Source organism: Mesoplodon bidens, assembly GCF_964165515.1.
Source record: "Mesoplodon bidens genome assembly, chromosome: 18".
Taxonomy (NCBI): domain Eukaryota; kingdom Metazoa; phylum Chordata; class Mammalia; order Artiodactyla; family Ziphiidae; genus Mesoplodon; species Mesoplodon bidens.
The window spans coordinates 5,826,548-5,851,312 of NC_138175.1; the positions used below are offsets into that span (position 1 = coordinate 5,826,548).

The window sequence follows — 24,765 nt, forward strand, 5'->3', positions numbered from 1 at the left end:
CGCTCCTTCTGTGTACACTGTTCTGTGACTAAAGGGGAGGAAGGTGACACATGAAGCTGTGTCTGCCCTCAGGGAGCTCCAGTCTGGAGAAGGCAGAAATGGATACCTATGATGCTGATCCAGCGCGTGCTGGGAAGAATGCTGTGATTGAGGCAGGAACAAAATGCTGGTGAAAGAGAGCCCGTTAATTCCGACTGGGAGACCTGGGGGACCTTAAGGGAAATGCATGGCTTCCTGAAGTCTATTAGTGGGGGAGCAGACCCACCCAGGGTGGGCCACCTCTCTCACCCACCCCTGTGCGTACACAGTACAGGCTAGCCCCAGCTCCTTCTTTCAGCCCCTCAAAGGCCATGTGCATGCCTCAGGGCATTTACATAAGCTGCATGCTTCGCTCAGAAGGAGCTATCCTAGCACCACCTGCCTCACTTCTCTTAGCAAAGCCAAGACTTAAGAGGATGACAGATTACTTTACGACCTCTCCTTTCCAGATCTCCCACCACGTCTGTTTTCCTTAGGTCATGTTCCCAAAGCTCTCTGAATTTATCTGTGGGATGCACCCCTCTTGCACTCCTTTAATATCTGTCCTCCCTACTAAGCCACAAGAAGACAAGGGCTTGCCCATGTTCTTTAAATCTCCAGCCTTCAGCTCACTGCCTCTATTAGCTAAGCACGCGGTGAGGGCATGAGTAAAAGTTGAGGCCACTTTCACCCCTGCTAACTCAGAACAAGTATATCAAATGCACAAAAGATTTGTGAACTTGAGGAAGCACATTATTTCATTAATGTTCGAGGAACTGCAGTAACGACAGTTATAAATTTAAAAGATTTAAAAATTGTTATCGGAGATAGCAGACTAGTATAAAAATGACCCTAGTTAATGAACCAAAGTTCTTCTTGCTTTATAGGTCTTTGCCCGAATTCTCCAGTGAGTAAAACCTGGATTTCAATCGAGATATCTAATAATTAGTATACCATTATAAGCCACTGACAGCGATACCAGAAGATTCTGAATTAGATATGCACGTGAAGGTATATAAAGGTATATAAAGGTATATATATATATAAAGGTATATATATATAAAGTCAGTATCTTTCCAACAACGTTGCTGCGTTCAACATAGGTTATTTGATTTGGTTGTGGAGAAACTAACAAAAGGCCCGTGTGTCAGGGGCCTGGCTTCTTTCACTTCTGAATCCCACAGAACCAGAACAATGTGTAAAATCTCAGAAAGTGAGTCTAGCGTAATGGTTGAGAGCTGTGCTCTGGAACCAGACACCTGGAGGTGGCATCCCTGCCCCAGCATACTATAACCGTGGGAATGTTTCTAACATTCCCATGACTCACTTTCATCATCTGTGAAACGGGGATAAGAGTACTTATGTCATAGGGCTGCTATGAGAATTAGATGAGTTAAGATACCTAAAGCACTTAATACCTCCCAAAGATAAGCACTTAATCACTGTTAGCTTAAAAAATTTGGTTTTCTGGATGAAAACATTTTTCATTTATTCTTTGCTTGTAAGAAATGATTATTATATTTGCCCACTAGACCTATCAAAATAAAGACACAAGACTACTAATCAAATTCACTGGTGATTAGAAGATCTCTCCCGGGCTTCCCTGGTGGCGCAGTGGCTAAGAATCTGCCTGCCAATGCAGGGGACATGGGTTCGAGCTCTGGTCCGGGAAGATCCCACATGCTGCGGAGCAACTAAGCCCATGCGCCACAACTACGGAGCCTGCGCTCTAGAGCCCACGAGCCACAGCTACTGAGCCCACGCACCACAACTACTGAACCTTGCGCCTAGAGCCCGTGCTCTGCAACAGGAGAAGCCTCGGCAATGAGAAGCCTACACACCGCAACGAAGAGTAGCCCCCGCTCATTGCAACTAGAGAAAGCCCGAGTGTGGCAACGAAGACCAAACACAGCCAAAAAAAAAAAATAATATATATATATATATATATATATAAAATAAATAAAATAAAAGATCTCTCCCTTTTTTTTTTTAATTTGAAGAAATTGTGGAGGGAGAAAGAGTAGCTTACACTCACCCTGGCAAGCCCAGAAGTGTATGTGTGTGTGTGTCTGTGTGTGTGTTGTAGTTGTATCTAGCGCTTGCACTAAACACTGTCCTGATTTGAACAGAGAGGCAGGTGTGGCAACAGGGAGGCAGGAGGTGATGAGGTGATGCTGGAAAAGTTCAAGCAGAACTGAGACTGGAGGTTATAAGCCCTGCATCTTCAGCAGTCCCTGGTGCCCAAGTGTAAACGGAGAAACCAGATGGATGTTCTCTGAGGAACAGCTCTGCCAAGGAATCCTGGAGAGCTGACCCGAAGGGCAAGACCAAGGAATAGGAACATAACAGCCGTGGCTGAAGTTGGCAGATGTGCTCTGAGAATGGGGTCTACAGACACTGCGCTGGCGAGTCGTTAATGCTGGCATGGTGCAGAAGCAGCTTAGTGCAGGGTTGAGAGCATGGGGCCTAGACTCCAGGCAAGTTCTTCAGCTCTCTGAGCCTCAGTCTCCACACCCATGAAATGGGTATGACGATGAGAGTCTCAGGGTTGGCAGCAGGAGTGAACAATGGAATGTATGTAAGCCTCTTGGACACTGCCTGGCCCAAAGCAAGTGCTTTCAGATGTTTGCATTGGCTTCTGGATGTTTGTTTAATGAGGATAAAGTGGACGAAGGAGCAGGTCCAGGAGTGCTGGACAGACAGAACTTCTGACAGAATGGCCAGTCTTGCCTTTGATAAAAGCTCATTACATATCTGCTATTACTGATGGAACACTTGCTAAGAGAAGACATCTTTTTGAATTTGCAAGGAAAAAGGAGGTACGAAGTTCAGAATCTCAACCTCTAGTTCCCCAGTGATCTGGGGAGGAATCAGCCCACTTAGCCTCAGGTTTCTTATCTGCATGGGGGTGAGAACGAGACCCTTTTCACTGGGTTGTCCAGGTTTTAGGTGGGAGAGAGTACATGGAGTGTGGAAGGGCTTCATAAGCTTAAAAACAACTGTGTAAATGTCCACTAATGCTGGTTCCCTGCTGTGGCTATTTCCAGTTCTGTGAAGGACATAGGTGGTGGGTCATGTGTGCCTGGTGGCATCAGCACCAGCCGTCTCTGACCACAGGAACCATGGTATTCCTGAGCAGCATGGGGGCTCCAAGTCCTGGAAGGTCTACCCTTTACTGTGTCCGCCAGTGTCTTCCCACTGCACTTCCGGTGAACCGCCTCCGTGCCTTGCCTGCATGACTGGCCCCCGTCTCACATCCCCCGCCGTCTCTCAGGCTGCTCCAGCCACACTGGACAGCTCTCAGTTCCTCAAGCAAGACATGCTCTTCCCAGCCTCCGTGTCTGCACACGGACCCTCTGCAGACTCCCACGTCTCAGTGGCATGGGCTGAATTTTGTCTCCCCAAAAAGACCTGGTGGAGTCCTAACTGGCGGTGTCTCAGAATATGACCTTCTTTGGAAACAGAGGTGACCAAGCTGAAATGAGGTCGCAGGGTGGGCTCCAACCCAACATGACAGGCATATTCCTGTAAAAACGGGAAAATTATGCACAGACACGCACACAGGGAGGAGGCCATGTGAAGATGAGGGCAGACGGGTGACGCATCTACAAGCCCATGAGCGCCACAGATGGCCAGCAAACCACTGGAAACCTAAGAAACGGGCAGGAGCAGATGCTTCCTCAGAAGGAACCACCCTGTGGATACTCTGATCTTGGACTTCTGGCCTCCAGAACTGTGAGCAAATTAATGCTGCTCAAGCCACACAGTGTGTGATATTTTGTTACAGCAGCCCTAGGACACTAGCACAGTCACTGTAAATGTCACCTCCTCAGTGAGTGTCACGGCATGTGCGCACGATGTGTGCATGTACGGTGATTCCATCTTGTCACTAGGGACCATATGTAGCTATTTGCTTTGCTGGTCAGTTGTCCCCACTTTAGACCATAACTTCCTGAGGTCAGGGACCATGTTTGTTAGGCTGGGATGTTGTGCTCACCACACTGCATCCCAGCCTAACACAGTCCCTGGCAAAGAGGAATCATGGGATACACTTCTGATGGAAGGGCTGGTGAATCAGTGAATGAAGGAATGAATGCACTTTGGAAGGCAACAGTGTAATGTTACGATATGCAATAGGTACATTCAGTTAAGACAGGCTTCTTGAAGAAGATACTTCTCATAAATTCCTGTCTTCTCAGATCTGGGCAGGTCGACAGCAAAATAAGATGCTGCCTATACTGGGAAAACTGATATTCAGCCTGTAACTAAAACAGATTTTAGTTCAGAAACAAATGAATATATTAAAATCAATTCTGGATTATTTTGTTTAATCCCACTTAGAAGAATGAACCCACACAGAACTCTGGGGCTGTGGAATATTTTCTTTCTTGTTTTTAAGTTCGCAGGAAAAGTCGAGTCTGTCTCCACTCTAATGATTCCTTTATGTATTATTTGTTAACGTTGAGTTTTCTTTCTTTCTTTTTTTCTTTCTTTTTTTTACTTGACTGGTAGGGAAGTAGATTTAGGGCTCTCTGCAATTATGCAGATTCGTTTATTCGCTTCTTGAAAGGAATTTAACTCCAACCCTCTCAGCTCTCTGCACCACAGAAAAATGAGAAACCTTAGGGTCCCTCATGACTTTGTGCTACAGTAGGGCCTTGGTTTTTCACCGGCAGCAGTATTTTGTGTCACAATGAGGCTGGCCTGGGATCTGCAATCAGCCTTGAGCAGCCTCCCTCGGCTCTAAAACCAGAGGGTTGGATGAGGTTCTTTCTAAAGCCCCTTCAGCAACATCACTCTCTAACTTTTCCATGGCCTCTGTTGCTTATTCTCAAACATTTATAATTTATTCACTCATTTGCACATTATTTGGTTATGTTCCAAAGCTGGGTGCTGGGGCCAGAGCAGGGAACAAAAGAGACAAAGTTCCTTTTTGCGTGGAGCTTACATTCTAATTTGGGGAGACTGAGAATAAGCAAATAAGTAACTTAACCATATGGCACATTGGAAGGTGAATATTATATATTATTAGAATAAAATAAGTGCAAACTAGGATGGGTACATATTAGAAAAGAATAGAATACATAACAGAATATTACATAACGACATATGATGGTGTACATGCAACCCTGTATATAATATGGAACTGCAATAATGTTGAATAGTATATTAGAAGCCGTGACACAACAGGTGGTAAAAAGGATTTACTGCATGAATAATAATTTCATCTCTAGTTAAACTTTTGATGTTGCCCCTGTGCTGAGTCCCAGAGGCAGTGATGAAAAGGACCTGTCCCTAAATATCAAAGCATCTAAACGATGTTGGGAGACAGGCTCAGTGGTGAGACTCCACCAGAGGTAGTAAAAAATTGCTTTCATTGTCACTGAGTTGCTGCTGACCCTCTGAGCATAACCAGAGGGTTAGCCAAGGCACAGAATCTGCATAGAGGTTCACACAGGGACGATAGGGATCAACGCATCATGAGTGTAACTATGAAAGAGCAATTAATGCAATAAATCATCTGGCCATCTGGTCTACCTCTACAAGGGGCTTGAAGAACCAGCCACACAGTAGATTAGTTTTTCACTTTAACAAATCCAGATGTTTTGACATCACAAACACAGTGTATAAGCGACACGGGCATTTTTGCCAATGCAAGATTTCTCATCCTGCTGTCTTTGAACAATTAAATCTGGGAAAGCACACACTACCCTTTTCCTTAGCAGGAAGAATCTTGTTTGGATGATGGCTTCTATTTATAGAGCACTGCTTACATTTGAACAAATGTTTCCCTTCACTCTCTTTTAGTCGAGAAATCCAGCTGTAGACCTGCTGTTTCAAGTACCTCTGAAATTTGAACACTAGGAGATTTAGTTGATGATTTCATGTTTTTCTACGACCTTGGTGCAGGAGAAGAAAGCAATGAACTCACCCCTTCCAAGTGAAGATAAATGGGGAACGTGGGTGTTGGCTGTTTTACAGCCAACCCTTCTTCAATTATATGATGGGAAGCCGGGAATGCAATTTGCAATAGACGGCTCCTGGAGTCCTTGGACAAGATGTTGGCCTGGACGAAGATGGACCAGGAAGTGACGTAATCTGGAGGGATGTGACCATTTGCACAGTTGGGAATTGGTGGTATCCGTGCACTGAAATCACACTGCTCTATTCTCTCCAAATATTCCCTTTCTGAACATATTGGGATAGCTCCACCCACCACCCAAAGCACGGGATAAAGATCCCAATAGTGTATGTTTGGACTCCACCCTCCAGAAAAGTCACTTGTGTCAGATAAATGAAATGGGTTCAATCTTCTAAGAAGTATGTGGTTGGTTTTCTGGATTAATCTCTATTGAGCAAGCAGCATATATAATTATGTGGTCAGTGTTTAGACACAGGCACCTCTGAATTTAAAGGTCTCTCCTAAGGGAAATAAACTCTTATGGAGAGTTTCATTTAAAGCACTCAAATATACTGCATGGAATCCTGGAGGAGTGGATAAATACATTCACTTCAGTTAGACCTTTGGCACACAAAGGTACATTTACGAGCTTTATACCCGGGGCCATCAAACTACCAAAACAAATGAAAAGATCCAAAAGAGTTCAGAAAACTCCCCATACTCATGTCAACTCAATATAGGATAGCTCAAGAATACAGACGTCACACAAAACCCCCCACCTATTTGAAAGCACTACAGAGCTATGAAGACAGCCAGAACTTGAGAATCCAGGATCCTGTTGAGAAGGGAAGTTTACTGAAGTGAAGCCAATACTTTATGGAACTTTTACCCTTAACGCAGTTTCTAAATTATAAAGGCACAGGGACAAAGGCTAAGAATCTGAGAAGAAAGTGCTGCTAAGAGACCAGGAAGCTGAGCAGAGCTTTCAGCAGTCTCATGCGGATGACAAGACCACTGAAATTCAGGGTGTCCAAGGCGGAAGGGCCCTTGTAAAAATACCCATCTTTCAGCTGGGGCCCCAGAAAGGCTGTACCCAGGAGTAAGGGAAACCACAATAGCCCTCATGTAAGACTGAAACTCAACGATGAACTAATTCAATCCTAGACTGATTTAAAGTCATCCTTTTCTACTCTTATTGGTTTACAGAAGGCAAAAATGATAAAGTTAAGGAATAAAACAAATGTTATCCTGACATCATCTTGCATCAGATGTTTCATTAAGAGGAAAAAGTAAATTTCTGATGTAAGAAATAAAATAGTTCCTTGATTGATAAGCTTACTAATGAAGAGAAGTGAGTCATAATGAACACATTGGTAAAGATTTAAATTTCTTGTGATTTACCTGCAATACCAACATCAATAAAGACAATATAAAACTCTTATATGTCTCAAAACAAGGATGTGGGTGACACGAATAACAAATGTCAATTTAGAGATTAGTCTTTATACAAGAACATTTGAAATTGCAGAGCTCATATATATATGTATATATACATATATATAAAAAATATATATATGAAACGATAGAGATTTCCTTAAATTTAACCACAATTCTCAAAATTTACATGAGTTTTCCAACAATGAAATAATGTGGTAAAGGTGAAAAAATGTTTCTAAACTCTCAATAATACAGAGCAAATTTCTATCAACCCTGTTACAGGAAAGACTAGTCTTTTTGCTCTCTTTCTATAGAAAATGGTTTTGCATAATTATTATATAAAGAAGAGACCATAGAGTTTTCAGTCAAACATGTAAGAGAAAAAGTATTATAGGGCGAATTAGGCAGTTAATTAAGAAAATATTTTTATTATGAAAGCTCATAGTCCAAAGAAAAATAAGACTCCTCAAGCATTAAGGTCCTTGAAGACGTTTAGGAATTGGAGACTGGACCCCAGCACCCCCTTGATAACTTAATGCAAATATCTGCTGGTGGCTCAGTTTCACCTTGCCGGCTGCCAGCTCACACCATTTATCTTCACCCCTTTATGAAAATCAAAGCATTTACCCATCTCTCATCTTCCAGGAAGACAGGGCCTTTTAAGATTTATGCCATTTTTACTACATGTATTGTAATGTTATAGCTTGAACACTGAAACATCTACTTTAGAAAGAATTCATCAAATAGCCAAAAAAAAAAAAATCCTGTTATTCAGTCTTCATTAACAATTGCCATTTTAATTAAAATCTGAAAAGCAACTGACTGAATAAATGAATGAAAACTCATTTAAAAACCTTATAATCATTTGCAAACACATTATTTTAAAAATAATAGCAAGTTTGTTAATCCTCATGACCTGGGGTTTACATGAAAATGAGTTATTCAGTCAGTATGTGTTGAGCAACGCCTATGCTATAAGTACAAATCACATGTCTTTTCTTAAAAAAAAAAAAAAGCAACTTTAGAGAGAGAAATGGACAAGTCATTTTGCTCTAAATGGGACTGAGATTCTTAACTATAATCCAAACTCTGGGTTTGGAAAGTTTAATTAGATTTCCTAAAATCATTTCCAAATACCTAATCTAGAAAAGTCACAACTAACATGTAAACATAAACTAACAGTTAAAGTCACGTGTGAAAGCTATTAGGAAAACTCAGGGAAGACTCTCCATAGGGAGACTAATGCTTCTAACCCAAATTTTCATGAAAATCAATGACTAAAAATTGATTTCATGTGTCAGTAACAATTTAAAGTACTTGGTTCATCATATCCAGTGACACTGTTCTCCAGTTAAAATCACCTTCAGGAAACATTCGGCAGAGAGTGAATTACTGAGTGCCAACTGGGAATGCAACAGAGAATAAGAGAGGTGTGGGCTTTGCTTCTCAGCAAGCTTACAGTCAGTGTGAATAAACACAAGGGGAACAAAAGATCTTAGTTTGCACTAAGAATGTGCTGTTTAAAATGCCCTTTAAAATATCTCCTTCCTTAGTAACAACCCTTATATTACCAAGGGCTGCAACCTGCCAACTAAAGACAGTTGGAGTTTTTCTCAGTCTCCCTCACAGATCAGGAAGGCTAAGGAGATGTAAGTCATTTGACTTTCTGGGGAATCTTTTTAAATGACGTTTACTTAGGTGGCAGGTCCTCCTCTCATTTCCTGCTTCTTTCTACCTGTTACATGGACATGATGGCTGGCACTGCGGTGACCCTATTGTACCATGAGGCAGCTTTAGGGAAGGCAGAGAAGAAAGATAAGAGGAGTATGGTAAACTGACAATATCATGGTCTCACCATACTGGCCTGGGACTGTCTACCTACGGACTTCTATGTGAGAGAAACTGTACCTCTAACTCATTTAACAGAACATTATTTCCTGTGCGTTATTTGTGGCTAACTGAAACTCCTCTTTTAAACAGATCAAAAAATGCACCTCTCTGGAGATGGAAGACCATGTAAAATAGAATTTTTAAAAAAGATAAGAACCATATACTTCTATCAATTTCCTAAGAAATGTCCTAATATATGCAGAAACTTACATAAGACAACATCTTCTTGGACAGGTTTCTAGATACCTTCAAGCCCAAATGACCACCATTTCCATTCTGGGATGACTGAAACTTGATCTTCATCTCTGAAAATTATTTCATCTTTAAGATCACAGGATCCATGTTTCCTCTCTATTCCTAGTTCATCCTGTTTGACCACTTCCACACCCAAAACCACTACCTTTGGGCTGAGTCCTTAACAGTCCTCTTTTTCCGCCAAACAGGTTCCTCTTAGCCTTCTTTGCTTTTGCCCACAGTGATGAGTTTTACAGATTCTGCCACCTCTCCTCCAGAATTACTCCTCCCCTGGAACTTGAGGGTCTTAATCACGTATTTTGAAGTGACTGAGCAGGTTCATAGATCGCTTTCAAGGAAAACAGCAGCCTTTCAACATGGAGGGGAGATGGCCCTTTAGATAAGAACGTCAGTTGGCCTTTTGAATTTTAGAAACACCGTCACCATCATATCATCATCTTGCTCACCGCAGCCGTCTTCCTCACCACCACCTTCCTCACTACCTTCCTCGCCGCTGCCTTTGTCCCACTATCCTCGTCATTACTGTCCTCACTACCACCTTCTAAATTACCACCATATCCCCGTCGCCAACACGCCAGAGAACACGAGGTGACAAGCACTAGTGCTCTCTTCACCATTCAGCTCATTTGACATTCACAAAACCCAATGAGGTGGGCGTTATGATCAGCCCCATGAACAGGTGACAAAACGAGAATGTAGACGGTGAACGTGCTCAGATCCCGTGGCTGGTAGGTGTGATATGAATCCAGTTCTGGTCCAGAGCCCAGCCCTTCACATCGCTGTTACACTGCCTCTAGCGTTCTGGTGTCCAAAATGTATGAATCAATGACAAAGAACATCAGCCATCCTGGAACATGTTAGAAAATTTAATTGTGAATTTGATTTATCCAACATTGGCAAAGACTCCTATGGGATACCTAATATCTAAGAGAGAGAATCTGATGTACTTGCTAGCTACCCATTTTTCTCGTTTTGTTACTTGTATCTCTATATGAGTTGTGACATCAGCTCTGCCCTGAGGGAATCTCAAGCTCATTGTCCAATGTCCATTTTTTTCTTAAAATAAATTTATTTATTTATTTATTTTTGGCTGTGTTGGGTCTTCATTGCTGCGCGCAGGCTTTCTCTAGTTGTGGTGAGCAGGGGCTACTCTTCGTTGCGGTGCGCAGGCTTCTCATTGCGGTGGCTTCTCTTGTTGCGGAGCAGGGGCTCTAGGCGCGCGGGCTTCAGTAGTTATGGCGTGCAGGCTTCAGTAGTTGTGGCTCGCAGGCCCCAGAGCCCAGGCTCAGTAGTTGTGGTGCACAGGCTTAGTTGCTGCGTGGCATGTGGGATCTTCCCAGACCAAGGCTCAAACCCAGGTCCCCTGCAGTGGCAGGCGGATTCTCAACCACTGCGCCACCAGGGAATCCCCCAATGTCCATCTGAAGAGAGTTTTCTGCTTTTGCCAATATTCACAGATGAATACATTTTCCATTATACTACTTAAGGTCTCTTACTTTAAGATCTATGTTAAAATTTTTCCTTGAATTCATTGGTATTAATAAAAACAACAACAAAAGCCTCTCACTCACAGTATTTAGTCCATAACTAGGTACATAATTCTGAGCTTAGTTTAGGCTCCACTGAAATAACTAATTAATCTCACCCACCTGGTAATGTTAATAGGTTTTCTTATTTTAGATTGGGGTTATCCAATTTCTATTTTCATTACTATGTCTATATTGAATATTACACTGTGCCTTGAGTTATTCTTTTGAAAGAGGTTTGTAAGAAATTCTGCAGATAAACCAATATCTCCCAATGAATATCCCATGAATACCAGCTCAATGAGCCATGGTGAGATGGAAAAATTATTCCCAGGCCAAATAAGTCTGAGAAACCCTACAGACCACACCTACCCCCCTTAGAGAAACACAAAGCATTTTAAAGGTACCCAGAAGTCCTACTGTAAAAGAAATCTTTCACACCATTCATCTCAGTGTTCTCCACATCTGTCTGACCCTGAAATCTCTCCCCACCCCCTGCCCTATAATGATAATAACTTGTGGAACTAATTTCTTGGAACACAGTTTGAGAAACATGGGAATAATAAGCAATCTGTATTAGCAGCTATAGAAACAGTGTCATGGGAGCAACAGAATAGACCGTATCAGCTACGTGCACTTTGTTGTTTTGAGGTTAGAATCCTGAGTGTCTAAGACACCACTGGCAGAGGGGGAGACTTCCACCTCCTGAATGAGTCATGTAGGGCTGCTAATGTGGAGAGGTCACTGCGGAGCCAGGGGGCTGAGAAGGGCCACCTGGGGCAGCCCTGAGACACTTGAGAGAGGGGTGGGCAACTGCAAATCCAGACACAGATCTTTTTTCTGAACGCCCGAGAGGCGTTCAGAAAATATCAACGGCTCCCTTGGAAGCAAAGCACTGCAGCTGAGAGCACGGTAAACAGGGAGCTGTGCTCACATCCCATTTCTGGCACTTACTCTGCCTATAACCCTGGAGATCTAGATTCTCTGAGCTTAAAATAAGCACTCTCATTGGGTAAAAAATGTGGCTCACGAATCCAACCTCACACGGTCAGATGAGGCAATGGATCGAGGGTAGAGAGCCCGTGGTGGTGGTGGACGTCCAGGAAAGGTCTGGCAAACGACGGGGCTGTCACTACTGATGCTACGCTCCTGCTCAGTGAGAGGGGTGTCAAGTCCTTGGCTCTGGTCCTGACCCCCAAAGAAACCATGACGGTAGCACACTTCCATCAGATGCACAGTGCCAGTGACTTCCTAGCCTGGATACAGATTCAGCAGCTGGATGAAATCTTGCATACTCAGCCTGTCCCCGAACATTGCTCCATTGGAAAAAATGGGAAACAGCAAGCACGATCCACAATCATAAAAGCACAGGAGCCACGAATAAGTAACGGCTCTCCCAGACAAGCTAACTTGGTTGCTATTTATAAGCTCCTGGGCCACCCTGCTATGGCCAAGAAAATCTGCTTTACCTTCTTGATGCTTTTCCGTCTGGCCTCTCAATCTGTACTTGCTGAAAAAAATAGTTATTGTTATGCTAAAATCACAATAGGGAGGTCAGGCCCAAACCATGGCGGAAAAGACTCAAAAAAGTGTGAAGATTGCAGCTGGAGCAGTTGTGTGTGTAGAGAGTGAACTCAAGGGTGATGTAACTATAGGACCCAGGACAGTGATCCACCCTAAAGCACGAATCATTGCGGAAGCCGGGCCCATAGTGATCGGCGAAGGTAACCTAATAGAAGAACAGGTGCTCATCATAAATGCTCACCCTGAAAATATCACTCCTGATGCTGAAGATCCAGAGCCCAAACCTATGATCATTGGCACCAATAATGTGTTTGAAGGTGGCTGTTATTCCCAAGCCATGAAAATAGGAGATAATCATGTTATTGAATCAAAAGCGTATGTAGGCAGAGACGTAACACTGACAAGTGGTTGCATCATCGGGGCCTGCTGCAACCTGAACACGTTTGAAGTCACCCCTGAGAACACAGTGATTTACGGCGCAGGCTGCCTTCGTCGGGTGCAGACTGAGCGACCACAGCCCCAGACACTACAGCCGGATTTCCTGATGGAAATCTTGCCAAACTACCATCACCTAAAGAAGACTATGAAAGGAAGCTCAACTCCAGTTAAGAACTAGGAACAATATATGACATGATAACATTTGTCTTTGACCACTGTCTTTTGAAAGAGCCAGAGTGTTTATGCACTCTTAGTCCGCAGAATAATATGTGTTGACTTTATCTTGTAAAATTGAGTTAGAGAGGAAAGAAATGGGTTTTCATTGTAACTGTCCTCTATAATTTATATAAAATGTATTATTTTCTGATGTCCTTGTCCCATTTCTGATAATTTACAGATTTCTTATTTTGTGTTGTTTCATTATGTAAAATGTTGGCCATGAATTTTAGTTATATAAAAGACTACCCATGATAAGAAAGAAAAAAAAATCACAACAGGACTCACACAATTCAGCACTAAATAACACCAATAAAACTATGAAAATGGCACTTTGGCATTCAAAGTTGTCTTCTTATGGACTTTAACAAGATTCAATGCTTTTGTTTTCATAATGCTCCGGTATTTTCAGATTTACAAAAAAAAAAAAAAAAAGATAAAAATGTAAAAAAGTATTCCAGCAAGACACCATCTTCTCTCCACAAAGGAGGGTTTTGATGTCCCAAGCAGGGAGCTGGCTAGGGCTGTGGTACACTGAATTAATGTTAATCAGCAATCACGGCCATGACCACAAGGCTGGCGTTCAACAGGGGTTTACCTCTTTCTTGGTGAATTTAGGCGAGTGATCGTTTTTGTCATCGATCATGATTGTCGCTGTGGCCGTGCCTGTTAATCCAACATCCAGTCCAGCCATATCTTGAGCCTCAATGATCAATTCATACTTGGGATTTTCCAGAGTCTACAAAGCAAAAGCACAACAGAAGATGACATTTAGATCTGGGTTATCACTCGGGATAGGGGACATGCATGTTGCTCGGGCTGACGCTGTGTGCCCCGCTCCATCTAGGGCAGGCGCCTTTCATAGCACTCTTACCTGTTGTGCATAAATGTGTCTTTGGAATCTCTCCAAGGCAAGACAGTCACTATTCATAGACTAGAGTTGGCTGTGGGGATGGAAACTTAATATCATTTCCTTCATGCAATATCATTTACCACCATAATTCCTTGATATTATTTTAAGGGTTGCATAAAATATAATCATATGCATAATTTATAATTTATTTCATCATCTTCAATTATTAGGACTTGAGGTTATTTCTAGTCTTCTTAAAATTTTGACAATTTTAAATAACACTGCAATGAACATCTTTATTCAGGAAGCTCTCAATGTATTTTGACTTTAAAAAAAATGATAGATTCCAGGAAGTGGAATTATTAGGCTAAAGAGTATGAACATTTTAAGAGTCTTTATTGATATTTCAACATTGCTTTCAAGAAGATCTTACCGATCTTCGTATCCTTCCTATCAGGATGTTTAGTTTATGACCCCAGGCATGGCTTGTCGTTATAGAACAGCTGACCTTGCCCCATGAAGCACATTGGGGGATGAGCGTGATTCTATAATGGCTGTCGATCAAGGATGTAAATTTCTCACAGCACTTGCCCTTCTCCAACTTGCAGTGAAGGTAGCTGTGGACACACACCCCAGGGTAGCTTCAAGCGCTAACTCTAGTGGATATGTGCTGCCCTGCCTTCCCAAGCGTCCATCCCATCCTCCTCTGGTACTGATGCTATACTTCCTTTGGGGGTATCATCCCTTCCACACTCTTAGTACATGTGGAGTTCAGGTAGGGTTGACTCTATCCCTGGACTAGGGATGGTCATGTAGCTCAGGCTTGTACAATCAGGGCCTCCCATTCCCATTGCCATGTGATAGGCACATAACCCAAGTTAGGCCACCTGGGATTGAAACTCAGTTCTAGGACATATTTCTTTAGAACTTGTAGGCAAAAGAACTCCTCTTTCTGTTAGACTTGAAGGTGGTAGGACCAAAATCTGGAGCTGGTGGTGACCATTTGCAACCACACAGAGAAAGGCAGCCTGAGAAAGAAGACAACACAGAACTGAGAGGTAGGGATGGAGTTCTTTTAACCTAATTTGAGCTCTTTAATAGTCATTCTTGAAGCCAGAATTTACCCCTCAGATTTGTGAGTTCTATGAGCTAATAAATTTCTCCTTTCCTTAAGACATTTAATTGAGATGTTCTGTGAGAAGCAACAAGGGAATTCTGACTAATACTGCAACGATTGCTATGATCAATTATCTGGTTATCTGCAAGAAAGTGTAAGAGCGATTGCATCACACTAGAGTATCACAATAGGCTCTTCACAAGAGTATTCCAATAATTTCACGAATACACTGTTTTTCCTTTTAAAATTTTCCCCTCTGCAGAAATATTTTTTTTTAATTAATTAATTAATTAATTTTATTTTTGGCTGTGTTGGGTCTTCGTTTCTGTGCGAGGGCTTTCTCTAGTTGTGGCAAGTGGGGTCCACTCTTCATCGCGGTGCGCGGGCCTCTCACTATCGCGGCCTCTCTTGATGCGGAGCACAGGCTCCAGACGCGCAGGCTCAGTAGTTGTGGCTCACGGGCCCAGTTGCTCCGTGGCATGTGGGATCTTCCCAGACCAGGGCTCGAACCCATGTCCCCTGCATTGGCAGGCAGATTCTCAACCACTGCGCCACCAGGGAAGCCCGAGAAATATTTTTTTTTTGACCAAAGAGAGTTATTGTAATTTTTTCTTTCATTAGTTCATGCATTCCTTTAGTTGGAAGTTATTGAACATCGAGTCTAAATATGGTGTTGGGGGTATAGGGATGGGAAAAGGGTCCTTTTCTTTAAGGGGTTCAGAGATGTTTACAGTTGACGACAGGCATGTTCACATATAACTGTAACAAAATAGAGTCAGAGCTAAGCAGAGGTACATACAAATTCTTTCGCTGGCACAAACGAAGGACACGTTGGCTTAACTCTCCTGTAGTTTAACAAATTTTATAAATAATTAAAAAAAATGAACCAGCCAATTCCTGTCTCCTCATATAAATAAAACTTTATGACTGCAATGGGAACTCGATTGATTAACCTAGTGGAAAATCAATTAGACTATGAACTAGATATATTGCAAGGTTTGAGATGAGATGTTCCAAAGTCTCAATTTTCTGCCAAACTTAAAGCTACCAAAGAATATGTTTGTATTGTCAGAGAATATCCAATTATTGTAAGGAAAATAGAAACGATCCAGTCATTTCTAAAGTGGAAAGTGAGCATTCCTCTCTACCCACCCCCAACCCCATCTCCAAGAGGTAAATGTTGTTAGTAGTCTGGTGTCTCCCTCCTTTGTCCTACATATCACACACACACACAGACATTTTAGATACACATATATTTAAACAAATGATAGCATTCACACCGCTGTACAATCCATCTTACCATATCACTTTCACCTCTGCTTATAGATCTATTCATTTCAACAGCTGTATAACAGTCCACTGTATGGATCCAGCATAATTTATTCAATCATTCCCTATTGGATGGTCATTTGTTTGAGTTGTTTCCAGACCAGCATAATTTATTCAATCATTCCCTATTGTACGGTCATTTGTTTGAGTTGTTTCCAGATTTCCACTTTGAAAAGCAACTCGAAGATAAGAAGTCCACTGGCCTATGAGTATTTGGGAATTTTTCTATAATAAACATAATTGCTTTCACAATGACAAAAGTAATAAAAACTGAGCAGCCAATGATAAAAGCACCTCCTCTGAAATGTGGAAGACTTAGAGAAAAAACTGCGTATGTATGAGCCCCCTTGCTCTTACACACCTGGAAAACCTTCCACTCACCTCTGACCTGCCTCCCACTCCAGCTGAGCCTTTTCTAGGAAGTCTGCCCCAATCCCTCTTACTTGAAATATACATACACATGCGCATTTCTACACCGCTCAGAGGTCACTCTGCCTTTGTTACTCTGCTGGACAAGGGTCCTAGGCAGCCCACAGCTGCCCATCGTCTGGGAAGAAACATTGATGCAGAGGAATAGGCCCTGATGGCCACATGCACGTCTGTCTCCCTCACAACAGTTGAGCGAGTCACAGTTAACTCCCTAACCCCAGGTGGGATGATCAGATTCTATGAAATGTGAAACCAGGCATCATGGAGACAGAACGTAGGGCAAACCCTCTTGCCTCTCCCATGCTGCTCCTGGGCCCAATAGAAGGGTTTCACCTTCTTTGTTTGTTTGTTTTTTTAACAAACTTATTTACTTATTTTATTTATTTTTGGCTGTGTTGGGTCTTCGTTGCTGCCCGCCAGCTTTCTCTAGTTGCAGAGAGCGGGGGCTACTCATTGTTGCAGTGGGTGTGCTTCTCATTGCAGTGGCTTCTCTTCTTGCGGAGCACGGGCTCTAGGCCTGCGGGCTTCAGTAGTTGTGGCACGTGGGCTCAGTAATTGTGGCTCGTGGGCTCTAGAGCGCAGGCTCAGTAGTTGTGGCGCACGGGCTTAGTTGCTCTGCGGCATGTGGGATCTTCCCAGACCGGGGCTCGAACCCATGTCCCCTGCATTGGCAGGTGGATTCTTAACCACTGTGCCACCAGGGATGTCCAGGATTTTACCTTCTTGAATGTTCTGGGAGGACACTTACCACCCTGGTGCTCTTCTCTGCCCATACGGGATGCACCCCATCTGGGGGACGAGACCTTCAGCCATCCAGCTGTTCTGTCACTGGTGGGTGAACTGAACAGGGGGTAGGAAGCTCATTGTCCTCTAAAGGCCAAGCTGCACTCTCCTTGGCACGATCTGATTCTTGGGTTTATTTCTCTCAGTTGGTTCAAGGCTCAGAGGGGAGATGGGTATGATTAACTGCAACAGAAAGAGCCTTTCCGGCTGAGTTACACGGAAGGCACTGCTCTAACCAGAAAGATGCAAGCTCTGCCTCTGAGATCTGGATCTGTGCTGGCTCTTGACTTCAACTCTCCTCTGGATTCTGTAACACACCCGGTGTTTATTCAGGAGATTCTTTTTGGCACTGAAGTCAGCCAGAATCAATTTCGGTTTCTTGCCATGAGAGGAAACTGTGGTGAGGACAATGTTACTTGTTTACCCAATCCTATTTCTTTGGACTGAAGGGCATACAGCTAGACTGTAAGAGGAACTTGCATGGCCACTTCTGGCCAATGGAATGTGGGCAGAAGTGATGGACTGACCTGGCCCCTAAAAATCCCACGTAATCCTCCGTGTTTTCTATTCCCAAAGAGGAAGAAGCCTGGATCTCCAAATGACTATATGGGACAGAGACCCTTTGCTGACCTGCTTTAGACTGAGAGGTGAACAAGAGACAAGCTGTTGTTCAGGTTTAAGGGAAGTTTATTACAGTGCCTAGCCTACCCTGACTAATTTGAAGGCTATGTTTCCTGTTTGGTCTTATTTTGCATGCCCATTTACTATCTCCCTAAGTGGATGACAAAGTTTTCAAGGGCAAGGACCATGCCTTTGACCCCAACACCTAGCCAGTATGCAGCACGCAAGCTGGGTGATTTACTTTCATTATTGATAATGATGATATATTACTGTTTCCCTGAACTAAATTATATCTCAAAGGTCTGAGCATATCATTGGCATTTCCAAACCAGAGCCATTTATTCTCAGGGAATGGCTTATCCTTTGGGGAACTCCAGCTCAAGGAGATAGGACTGTATTTTGACAAAGAGAAGCACTGTGTCAAAACTGGGAGAATGAAATTGACCGCTGTGATTTTATTTTAAGCTATCTGATCTGTAAGACACATCTAAGAGTCAAGCTGCTCTCCTGGTTTGAATTCTGCAGCTGTGCATTTCTACTGTATTTGCCATCGCTTCCTGGGTGTCTACTTGTTACCAGTTAATATATATCCTAGAAACAAAAGGAAGATGGTGTGTCTGCAAGAAAAAGCCTCAGGTGTATCTCCACAGACACGGGCTGGGTTCACTGATCACACTGATGTGAAAAGCAAACATTCCATCTTGAAAAAAAGGAATCAAGCTATGTCACTAAATATGGCATGTAATCAATCACTGGACCCTTGATGCTTTACACAGCTACCGTGACTGCCATACGAGTGAGCATTTAATGGAACATTTATCACTAATAACAACCATAATGGTAGCTGTGGGGGGAAATCAATGAATAAATGTTACATGGAGAAAGGTTCTGCCATTAACCCATGTGGTACCCCATCCTCCTCTTGCTTCATCTTGAACTGCCCTCCGTACCTCTTTTCTCACTTTGTCCAGACTGGATTTCCTTCTACTGTACCCCACTTTTTCTTACTTTTGACCTTTCCACCTCTACTTCCTCCTTTAGGTGAATTCCTGCTCGTTTCTGATGGTCATCCTTCACTGCACTGAAGCTCCATGAAGGCAGGGACCTTATTGCATAATGGGGTAGCCGACACTTAAGGAAGGACAATCAGCATTTGATCAATTACTGGTACCTTGGCTCCACCTCTTGGTAGCTGAGTGAACTTGGTCAAGTTACTTAAGTTCTCCCTGCCTCAGTTTCCTCACCTGTCCAATGGGGAGAATAATAATACTTCTAGGATAAGTGAGGATTAAAATAGGTAAGGTAAAGTGCCAAGCATGGAGCTTGGCATGTGTAGATGGCTGCTGTTATTATGTAGTAGAACCTTTGGAAAGTCTTCTAAGGATGTGGCAAGAAGCTAGGATGGCCTCCAGGGACAGCCAGAAGGAACTGAATGCTGCCAGCAACCACTGAAGAGCCCGAAAGTGGATCCTTCCCCAGTCAAACCTTCTGATGAGACTGCAAATTCTGCACCAACACATAGACTGCAACTCTGTGACAGTCCAGCGAGCAGAGGACACAGCTAAGCCATGCCCAGGCTCCTGAACACACAAACTGTGAGATAGGAAATATCTCTTGTTTTAAGTTACTACATTTTGGAATAATTTGTTATGCTGCAATAAATAATGAATACAGTTTTTCTCCAGCACTATCACAGTCTGTAATATTCTCATTTATTGATTACTTGTTTATTGGCTATGTTGACCCTGACGACTTGAGCTCCATGAGGTCAGGGATCTTGTCTTGTTTAAAGTTTTATCTCCCAGCTACTAATTCAGTGCCTGGCACATGGCTGTTATGCACTAATTAGTCACTTATAGATACATTTTTTATAAAATAATGAATTACAAAGAGTGATGTGCCTGTAAATGTTTAACAGCACAGGTGCCTGATTTGCAGCATTTGTCAGGTTTGGTGGTTTAAATACTCTTACCATGGCTGATTTCAAGCTACCAACATGATGTCATAGAGTACATAGTTGGAAAGTGATATACACAATCAGTTATTATGAGCTGGTAAGAGTTGGCGCCAGCTTATAAACTGTGCTTTAAGGGTCAAGGAAATCTGTAAGAGTCTTTTTCAATAAATCCTTTTGTTGTCTAACACTGAAGGTATTGTTAATGAGAAATATTAATATGAGATTTATGGGAAAGAGGTAATGCAATTTGTTTATTTATTTACTCATCAGCTTTGCTCGGATAGGCTGAGACTCCTTGTGATATGGCACCTGAACAGGGACCCCATTCTTCTGCACCTGACACCTGGTCTATAAATACTGCAAGCAGATTGGTGAAAACATTATCTGGAGCAGAACAAGTTGTTGTCTGTCTGGAGTTTGATTTATCCACTCTGGCCACATAACACTGGGGAAAGGTAGTCCATAAATCCAGCAGGAACCGTGTACATCCCCTTGTAAAAGGTGCCCTTTGCCCACTGCAGACAGCGAGTGACATTCCTCCATCTTCCTATGCAACACGGCAAGTCGGGTTGACTCGTGTTTGTCTTCAGGCCTCCTTTTACTTCGCCGCTCACCGCCAATGTGAGCGTTCATGTACTTGGCCGTCATCTGCTGTGTTTTCATTTTGGCTGGGGTGTGGTGGATAAGGAGAAGGCATAGCTCACTTCCCCAGATTTACTGGTTGCTGACAAAGCCAGCAGCGTGGGGAAGCAGCAGGGGAAATAAACACAGCCTCTTAAGACACATGCAGTTGGAATAACCTAAGTGATAGATCTCAGGTTGAGGGATACCAAACTCAAATAAAACATTTCCATGTGAAGTGTACTTCTTCTGATGTTACTGATGAGTCACGGCAAATAAAATGCCAAAGGCATTCATAACATACCTGGAAAAATCACACCCTTCAGACCCAAGGCGGTAAATATTTGACGTTCAGGTTGATTCCACTGAAACATGTATATAGTGTCTACTAGGTTCAAGTAACTCTGCGAGGATGCGATGAATGATACAGATGCTGCTTTCAGTCCATTTTTAGAAAAATGAACAGAAAGCAAGTAGGTAAGGTATGATGAGATAAGTGTTATTCGAAGTGTACCAATTAAGGTCTATGAGAAGGGGGTCAGGACATGGGGTGCTCAGGAAGGCGACATGAATTTTATTTAATATTTACCGAGCACTTACGATGCATTAGGCATTGTGCTAGAGAGCAGTAACAAGTAAAGGGAGACAAACCTGGTGCTAGATAATTCCCAGGTAATTTCAGCAGAATGAGACGGGAGTAAGAAGAGTGCTGTGGTTATTGCAAAAGAAAGGCCACTTAGCCCAGACCTTGGTGGGGGGAGGAAGGAGACGTTCCTGCAGAGGAGAGTCTCCTACTATAGGATTAGAAATGGGGTCTTGATGTGGAAGTGAATTTCTGTGGAAGAAGATGAGAAGCTATTAATCCTAAAACACTATTAAATTCAATGGTTTAATAAGAACTGAAGACTGATTCTGATTCTGGTCAGGACACCTTGGGAACAAGAAGAAGTTAAAATATATTCCCTACTTGCAAGGAACTCATGGCTTGGCTGAAGGTAAAACATGTGTAAGTGGCTCCACAAGGCACCAGGTAGTGTGTGCTGAACATGTATGCAATAGCTTCAGATGTGAATGGTGCAGCTGGGAGGGCTACTGTGGTTTTTAAGTGGCTTCAGGATAATGCAGGCTGGAGCTGAGCTTTGAAGGAGGCTGTGAGGGCAGAGAATTCAGAGAGGGAAAAGGAGCCTGAGCACCAGCATGGAGGTCCACCTAACACAGGGCCACTGGTGTGGCTGGAATCAAGGTTTGTGATGAGAAGAGACACAACCCATTGTTTCTTGAAAGTATTTCAGACATCATCTAGTCCATCCCACCTTCAAGGAGCTCCCAGCCTGAGGGAACAGAGTTAGGGAATCCCAAGAAGCATATGGTTGGTTTGGAGCAGATCTGAACATGCTAAAGAATTGCTTGGTTTAATCTGTTTCACTGAGACAAGGAAGTACAGACGTCTAAAACTTGAAGGAAAATAAAATAAAATTAAAGTGCTCTTTCTCTGTTGTTTTTATATATTTTCACAGTCACTGTTTACTGTGTTAGCCTGTTTCTTCTAAACTTTTGGCCTTGAATTGCCATGGCAACATTATGCCCAGTACATAGTAGGTGCTTAAGACAGAATGTCTCAGTCAGTGCTTCTGGAACTTGCTTGTATCAGAATTCCCTGGTGGGTGCATTAAAACACAGATTTTCAGCCCACTCAGAGGGCTAACGATTCATGAGGTCCAGAGTAGGGCCTGAGGATGTGCATTTTCAGAAAGTTTCTAGGAGATGCTGACGCTGCTGATCTGAGGATCGCACTTTGATTAGCATCGTTTTGAATGAACACTTGATGAAATGCAGGTCACCCTTATTTTAACTTAAAACTCACCTGTTTATGATGCAGTTTAAAAGAAAAACAGAAACATAGTTTACCAAAGTTTCTCTCTCCGTGGAATTTTCCTTTTTTTCCCCTTTCTAGAAAAAATTTACTCCCAGTAAGGCATTAAATAACACTATGGTTGCCCCTCGAGCCTGCTTCATCTTCTGGATGTCTCCTTTGGATGTTCTCCCTCAATTTTCATGGACCAATGACAAAACTTGTTATCGTCCCTGCAACACGGCCTTCCTCTTGGAGGCATCTCCTCCAGCTGAACGCCTGGGAGGTGTCCTCAGCTCTTCCCGCTTTCACTTCAAAGAGCCCATCATCAAGTGTTCCTGATGTCGCCTCCCCAACCTCTCCTGAGTCCATCCTCTTTTCTCTGTCATCCCTGTTGTCACATGACTTCGAGTCCTCACCCTTTCTCACCTGAGTTACTACAACAGCTTCCAGACTGGTTCCCTCTGCTCTCTTCCAGACCCCTCTCCACCCAAAGCCAGATACAGTGAGCTGTCTAAACTGCCACTTGACCACAGGACCCTCCTCAAGATGCTTCAGCAGCCTTTCGGTAGCTACAGGATAAGGTTCAAGCCCCTAAAGCACAGAAGACACCCCCATCCTGGCCTGATCTCCCAGACCTCCTCAATCATAGCGCTGCACTCCTGTAACACCGGACTACATGCAATCCCAGCATCTCGGGCTCTTCACTCCTTGACACCTTAGCTCATGCTGTGCCATCTGCCTGGGAGGCCCTCCCTACCCATGACTCCCTCCACCCCCTTGGAGAATTACTCGTCCTTATAAACCTTACTTAGATGTGTTTCCCTCCTAAAGCTTTTCTGCTCTTCCCAGAATTATTCCTTCCTCCTCTGCATTAGTCCTGTGTGTATGTTATGGGGAATGCTTTCTTCTTGGTTGACTTAATGACACAGCAATGTTCCCTTCACATGTCTGTCTCTGTGATTAACCTGTTAGATGCCCAGTGTCAGGTTCATGAGTCAAGCACAGGGCACAGTGGAAGTGAGCTCTAAATGCCATCAAGCTTTTGGTCCTAGAGGCTTTCATACCTTCTGTGGTAGACAGAATACTGGCCCCCAAAGATGTCCATGTCCTAATCTCTGGAACCAGGGAATATGGTACCTTATGTGGCTAAAAGGACTTTGAAGATGTGATTGAGTAAAGAATATTGAGAGCAGAAGATTATCCTGGATTATCCGGGTGGATCCAAAGTAATTACAAGGGTCCTTATAAGAGGGAGGTGGGAGAGCCAGAGAAGGAGATGCAACAATGGAAGGAGGGAGGGAGGGAGGGAGAGGGAGGGGGGGCGGGGAGAGAGAGGGAGAAGTTTGATGATGAAGAAGATGGTACACTGCTGGCCTTAAAGATGGAGAGATGGGGGAAGGGACCATGAGCTAAGGAATGCAGGTGGCCTCTAGAAGGTGGGAAAGGCAAGGGGACAAATGTTTCCCTAGAGCCTCCAGAAGGAATCAGCCCCACTGACACCTTGAATTTACCCCAGTGAAACTCATTTTGGACTTCTGACTTCCAGAACTGTAAGATAATAAATGTGTGTTGTTTAAGCCACGTATTTTGTGGTCTTGCTATGGCAGCCGTAGGGAATGGATACAGCTTCTCTGGAGAGCGCTCATCAAGCATCCTGCAGAGCCAAGATGCTCGCCAGCCTCCCTGTCCCATGTGCTGCTCATTGTTACCAGCTGCCACCTTCATTTCACTCCCAGCTGCCCCCTTCCCAGGACTGCCCACCTTCCCAGAATAGCATCCACTATCTTTCCTCTGGAAAATATTTCCATTTCAATCCTTTGAAGCGTAACGCCAACCAGACCTTTCCTACAACTCTGTCCACTAGGAAGAGGAGATGAATTTCTTCCCGTCTACAAAGTGGTAAATACCAGATCAGTTCATTGGAGAGTTTTCTCTTCAAAATATATGGTTTTCAATATGTCAGTCACTTTCCGAATATTCATTATAGCTGTCGA

General features: G+C 43.3%; 2 protein-coding genes across 2 annotated transcripts in view; one reads left to right on the forward strand and one right to left on the reverse strand.

Moving 5' to 3' along the window:
- CDH13 (cadherin 13) overlaps positions 1-24,765 on the reverse strand; it is a 1,033,476-nt gene that overhangs the window by 141,625 nt on the left and 867,086 nt on the right. The window contains exon 8 of the mRNA XM_081215776.1: positions 13,805-13,945. Within this exon, the coding sequence (XP_081071902.1) occupies positions 13,805-13,945 (141 nt within the window). The remainder of the gene's footprint in view (positions 1-13,804; positions 13,946-24,765) is intronic.
- On the forward strand, positions 12,584-13,364 carry LOC308606087 (dynactin subunit 6-like). Its single transcript, XM_081216570.1, has one exon. It carries the CDS (start codon positions 12,596-12,598, stop codon positions 13,166-13,168), a length of 573 nt encoding a protein of 190 aa, XP_081072696.1. The 5' UTR covers positions 12,584-12,595; the 3' UTR covers positions 13,169-13,364.

Coding starts and splice junctions, on each gene's coding strand:
- LOC308606087 (XM_081216570.1), top strand. CDS start 12,596: ATGGCGGAAAAGACTCAAAAAAGTGTGAAGATTGCAGCTGGAGCAGTT.